Below are 6,570 nucleotides of genomic sequence, written 5' to 3' on the forward strand. Positions count from 1 at the left end.
TGTAAGGGACTCCTGGTTCTTCTTCAAATCCCCTTTATGAAAGTTGATTAAAAAAAACGTCAGCACACTCCAAATGTCGACATGAAGTATTTTTTTTATTTTCTGGAAAGCATATTCTGTTATAGTGTGCTTTAGATGTAGACAAAAGCATTTAATTGAGTGTTTTAATAGCTACCTCTTTTAAATTTGAAATGTTAATGACAAAATTTCATTTATCAATGCCAAAATGCTATTAGCACTCCAATGATTTCATCTATACATGAATGAGTTCACGCCAGTTGTTCTTCCAAAATAAAAGGTATCATTTATTCTTTTTTTACACCGTATATATAGTATATGTTACAGACATCTAGCACTTAAACTTTGTAAGTGCTAGTAGAAAAGTGCACACCAACAAGTGGGGGAACAGTATTTGACCTTTAACCATGAACTTTTTTCATACAAGGATTAATATCTGATGCTACAACAATAGAAAGATCTGATAAACGACAAAAATGAAACCGATCCCAAATGATTAGACATTTTGTAAAACTCTAACGGAATTTTCAGAATGCAGAAATGCAATGATAACTGTCTAGCATCTCTTGGGTAACACTCTGCCTCTAAAACACTTAGTGTTGTCTTTTTGGGATCATTGAAAGCTCAAACAAATCACTCGAAGGCTTTACTCAAACTTGATTCCCTGGGCCAGAGGAAGATCCTTGCTGTAGTTTATCGTGCAGGTTGAACGCCTCATGTACTGCTTCCAGGAGTCACTGCCAGACTCTCTTCCGCCTCCCGTGTGTTTCTCTCCACCAAAGGCTCCTCCGATCTCGGCTCCACTTGTAGGAATATTGACATTCACGATGCCGCAGTCGGATCCTTTGGGCCCCAGCCAACGGAAAACTCTACCCATATCTTTGGTGAAGATGCTGCTGGACAGGCCCTGCTGCACCTCGTTGTTCCAGGCGAACGCCTCCTCCTCTGTCTTGAACTTGAGGACGTACAGTATGGGGACAAAGGTTTCAGTGTGGACAATGGGAGCGTCATGCGCAAGCCCTGTGATGATGGTGGGCTCTACGTAGTTTCCAGGGCGGTCCATCACCTTTCCGCCATAGACGACGGTGCCACCCTGCTGCTTGGCCTGCTCAATAGCTGCCAGATACTGATCCACAGCTTGTTTGGTGTGCAGAGGCCCGTAAAGGGTGGTGGGATCCCAGGGGTCTCCAATTCTGACTTGTTTGTAGGCCTTGGCGACCCTCTCAACCACTGTGTCGTGGACGCTCTCGTGCAGCATCAGCCTCCTGGTGGTGGTGCAGCGCTGGCCCGCGGTTCCCACAGCTGCAAAGACGGAGGCGGGCACCACAAGATTCAGGTCAGCATCCTCAAACACGATGATAGCATTGTTACCACCGAGTTCCAGAAGCTTACGACCGAACCTATCCTGCACCGTCATGGCCACCATCTTGCCAACGTTAGTGCTTCCGGTGAACGACACCAGATCCACCCGCTCATCCTTCGCCATGGCTGAGCCGATATCAGCACCTCCGCAGGTCATGGAGCAGATAGCACCAGGCAGGTTGTTCCGCTCCAGCACCTCGGCCACGATCTTAGAAACTGCAACACTTGTAAGGGGTGTGGTTGGAGCTCCTTTCCAGAGGCAGACGTTGCCACAGGTCAGAGCGATGGCGTTGTTCCAGCCGTAGACAGCCACTGGGAAGTTGAAGGCAGTGATGATACCGACGAGACCAACTGGGTTCCACTGTTCGATCAGGGCATGCCCTGGTCTCTCTGATGGCAGCATTGGCCCACCAATCATTCTCGACAGACCAACAGCATAATCACAGACATCAACGTATTCCTGAACTTCTCCCACTCCCTCAACATAGATTTTGCCCATTTCTAGAGACACCAGGCTCCCAAGGACGTTAATCTTCTTTCTAAGTGCATCTCCAATCTGCCTCACTATCTCCCCTCTTTTGGGAGCTGGAATATCTGCCCATATCTTCCAAGCCTCCTTCGTCTTCTGGACAGTTTCTTCATATTCTGCCATGGTCGCCTGGGTCACTCTGGCGATTGGCTCATTGTTGGCAGGACAGTATGAAGTGATGACCTCGCCGCTGCCTCCCCAGCTCCCATTGTAAACGCCAGGGTTGTCCTCAGACAGGCCCAGTTCTTTCAGCCAGGAGTATTTGGGCTGGTTGATGAGGAGACCTGACATGGCTGCTGACTGCTGGCAGTGGGCAGATGCAAATTTGTTTCTCAATAGGAGCCGGCTGTGACGGGCAAAGGTCAGGGTGAGGCAGCGCTGCATGGGTGCTGGAAGTAAACCAAGTTAAAAAGTTATTTTACAAGTTTAAAAAAATGGAACATCATGTATAAAGGATTGTTGACATTGTTGACTAAGAAAAGCTTTCAGATGAGCTTGTTATGTTTAGAGCTGGAACCTTCATAGTTATTATTCTGTTGATTAAGTATTTGAGATATATTGAGCAATGGTTTAGTCAATAACATTTCGAAAAATTATATATTATTCAGTTTAAAATAAAAAAAGGAAAACTATACAAATTCTCACATTTGCAAATCCTGAATCATAGAATATCTGTTTCATAGATTAAAAAATCAATTACATGATTATCAAAGTAATATCTTAGCATTTGTACGTCAATTGATTAATCAATTACGGGACCATTCAAATCCGTATCTGCTGTTTTCGAACTCAAAAGTTAACGTTCAATTTCAAAATGAATGAACTACTTCAAAAAATAGCTTGAACTGCGTCATAGTCATCTGCAGGACACAGTTAATGTCCTTCAGGGAATGACGACAGTCAACAGGTGTTGACCAGAGACTGCTGGTATAAAAATAGGAACTTTTAGTTATATTGATTCCTAGGTATCATTTACATAACAGAATTGTTAAAGATATTCTTATTCGTTCCGAAAAGACAAGTCGATTAATCAAAATGAACCATATTGATTTAAGATTAATCTACAACAAATGTGTTAATTGATATCACGTTTCCCAATTTTACTGTACCAAATATCCACTGGTTTCAAAGGTTTAAAATGTAAATACATGTTCTGCTTTTGATAGTTGTCAATGTAATGAAAACAAATCTCTGCGTGTTTTGCACTGTTGCTGACACTAAAAAGGCAATTTTGAGAGGTCACCTTGGCCTCCATTGCTTTTTTTCACTATACAATAGATCAATACTGAAAATGCATTTTATTCTCATATAAAATATGTGCCTGTATACAACATAGCAGGAAGTGAACATAACACAAGCCAACCGTTAATCAATATGCATCAGAACTGTGACTAGATATTACTCATGCTTGTGGAGTTGGATAGTCTATCAATTATAAACTCACACATCTTCATAGACTTAAAATATCTAGCAAACAAGTTACTCAACATTTTACAACCTGTGCGCTTGCGCATTAACCCAACTTTGGACAACCACGAGGCTGTGCAAAATTGGACTTTAAATATGGAACTAAGAACATAAAAACCAAACAGTAAGAAATTACAATATCACTGAATGTACACACTAAAAATAATAATGCGAAGTTAGCATTTCAGATATTGCAAATAAGTAGTAGTGTTGCTACTTTTGCAGCTTGAAGTGACATGGTTGCCGAGATCAGCGTCAATCTTGTTTAGTCTAAACGACCGTGATCCAAGGTCCTGCAGTAAACACTCACTAACATCACCTCAGCATTATAAAACATGCTCTTACACTTCATGCACATAACTTTGTAATGGTTAAAAGTAAGTTAGTGCTTCTTATGTATCAGTTTATCACTCACGTTGATATAAAGAACGCAGGGCCACGTCCACTTCAGAGCATGGAAGTACTTGCAGGATGTTTCCGTCACAGCTGAAGCGGAAGTACCCACGCTGTGCTGCGTCCTGATTGGTCCGACGTGTGGCGCCTGCTTTGTTAGATTGATCCATGCTAACATACTCCCTTTGTTGTGATTAACCGTTTAGCGGTTGTGTTTCTGCTTTAATAACTTATATTAAGATTGTTGCCGTTGAGATAATCCAAACCATGAGTGGCGGAGTGTATGGAGGCGGTGAGTGGGCTCTAATGATTAAAATAAAACGAAACCGTTATACACGCTTTAGCCAGCTTTAAAGTTAGCTTGCTATGCTATCTGTGCTAACGTTTAGCTCCGCGGTAGACCGAAGCAACATTCTTGCGAACATCTTTAACTGTTTTTAAGAATATGTGCATTTACAATGTTAAGTGCGTAGTGTTGTGGCTTGATTTTAGGTGTGTTTATGCAACAACCCTGTAACTCCGGTGCCGCTTAGCTAGCCAGCTAGCTAGCAAGGAAATGAATGAAAGTGTGTGTCCCGATCTCACATTCAGTTCCGTTTGTGTAACGTTGTTAAAGCTTTCTTGGAGTTGGAGATACATGTTTCCATTATGCTTGAAATAACCGTTTTTCGGGATAAGGTCTCTACATCTTAACCTCTCTGTTGACATTATGTAATCGAAGATAACACTTCAGATGTATTTTGCAGAACTTAATAACTTCTTTATTAGATGGATCAGTTGTTTTTGGTACTTTAATATGCCTTTCAAATTCAAATAAGCTTCACTAGCATCATTGCAGATCAGATCTCTACATTTACAAAGTTTTATAGATGTTTAGAAGTAAATATACAGCAAATATTAAGAATAGTATACAATATTAGACTGATTATACGTAAATGTGCAGATTTACACTGAACATATTAACATGCATTCACACAAATGCAGAGTAATTCCCATATAAGTATGCATGCAGGGATGAATAATAAAGCTCAGGGAATACAGAAAATATTGCACCTTGGAAAACCCGACCCACAATTTAATTTAATCAACATATGGGTTGCAAGTTGACCGTTACAAATTATTATCCACCATTGCTTTTCAGAGAGGACCCTGTTTTATGGTATTGTTTGTATTCTGGTGTAATGGAGTTTAAAAGTTTAAAATGCTTTGGACTGTTTTCTGCATTAAACAATTATATTGAAAGACAATCAATTATCTTATTGAATTATTGTCTGGCCCTATGTTGATTGTAATGATAACCATGCCATACAATTAAAGTTACATTCAGCAACGGGAACCTCGTGCAATCTATATTTTGTATTGTTAACTCTCTATGCCACTTTTTAAGTATTTGTATTTTAATTTCTGAACACACTGCTGCTTTTGTAACAAAATAATTTCCCAAATTGGGATCAATAGCGTATATATCTATCTTATCTAAAGGCAGCTTTACTACAATATACTAAAACACTTTATTTTGCTTTAAGCACCAGGAAAAGCACTATATAAATAACATGTATTATTATTATTATTATTATTTATTATTATTTAATAGATCTGACAAATCCAGAAAAACAGCCTGTGTAGCGAATTTGTGAAAGTTGAGAAGACATAAAAGTAAAATGTTAGTAAGTACAACATACTAACCTGATATATAACAATTCCACTTGTGATTTGCATTTTCACACCACATTTCACAAGGTAAAACGATGTTTATTGTACATAGAGCTTGCCATTTATCGTATCAGAGGAGTTAGTTTAACAAACAATAGCCTCTGCATCAGGGTCAATAAATGGTGTTATTTTACAATTGTTTAGTTAAAGTAATTAATTTACTTTCTGTATTTCATCTTAATAACTATTTTGATTCAGATTTTTGCACATTTAGATTTAATTGACGAGGCATTAATAACCAACATGTGGATCGAGCACAGATTATCAATGTGCATACAAAGTATGTATAGTATTTGATGAGGAGGTAAACTATACGTACTAACCTCTCAGGTCTATATATATATATATTTTTAGAGTTTAATTCACATTTTTTGTGATTCTTTGCAGATGAGGTGGGAGCTCTGGTGTTCGACATTGGCTCATACACTGTAAGAGCTGGCTATGCAGGAGAAGACTGTCCCAAGGTAAGTGGATCACTCCGATGACCTGATTAACTATGTGCATTTGTCTTTCTCTGAGCATCCTTATCTTCCCTCCTGGGGTCTGTCAATGTCAAGAAATGAGGGCTGTCACCCTGGAGACAGACGGCATGAATTCAGTTCAGATCTTTCTGGATGCTTGCTTAGGTTTTGATTTATCTATAATTTAGGTAGAATGTTGATTATATAAATATCAGTTGGATAAGAGAAATGTTAAAGATGGCATTTATCTCTGTAATATTGGCCCTGTGAAAATACCCCCGATTGGATGTACTGGTCATGGTATGGTATAACATTCAGTTATATTGTATACTTTGCGTGATATAATGCTTAACCCCAACCTATCATCACCATCCTTACACTTTCCTGTTTTCAAATATAATATGTTGTACTTATTAGGGACGTTACGAAAAAACTGATATGTACAGGGTTCGTACGGGTGCTTGAAATCCTTGAAAATGCTTGAATTTTTACGAGGTTTTTTCATGACTTGAAAAGTGCTTGAATTTTGAATAGTGCTTGGATTTGAGATAAAGTGCTTGAAATTGTAAATGCTTTACTTTTACAATAAATTGCTGTCTGACTGAATAGTTCGCTTTTTAGATTAAA

At 39.1% G+C, this 6,570-nt stretch overlaps 1 protein-coding gene across 1 annotated transcript; it reads right to left on the reverse strand.

Annotated features, from left to right (window-relative positions):
* Positions 1 to 76: 76 nt before the first annotated feature.
* On the reverse strand, positions 77 to 3,945 carry aldh7a1 (aldehyde dehydrogenase 7 family, member A1). The gene is made up of 2 exons (XM_010773733.1): positions 3,792 to 3,945; positions 77 to 2,298 (listed from the first exon to the last, which is right to left on the reverse strand). The coding sequence occupies exons 1-2, from the start codon at positions 3,937 to 3,939 to the stop codon at positions 665 to 667; spliced, it is 1,782 nt and encodes a 593-aa protein (XP_010772035.1). The 5' UTR covers positions 3,940 to 3,945; the 3' UTR covers positions 77 to 664.
* Positions 3,946 to 6,570: the final 2,625 nt, after the last annotated feature.

Source organism: Notothenia coriiceps, unplaced genomic scaffold (genome assembly GCF_000735185.1).
Source record: "Notothenia coriiceps isolate Sejong01 unplaced genomic scaffold, NC01 NC01_scaffold00012901, whole genome shotgun sequence".
NCBI lineage: Eukaryota > Metazoa > Chordata > Actinopteri > Perciformes > Nototheniidae > Notothenia > Notothenia coriiceps.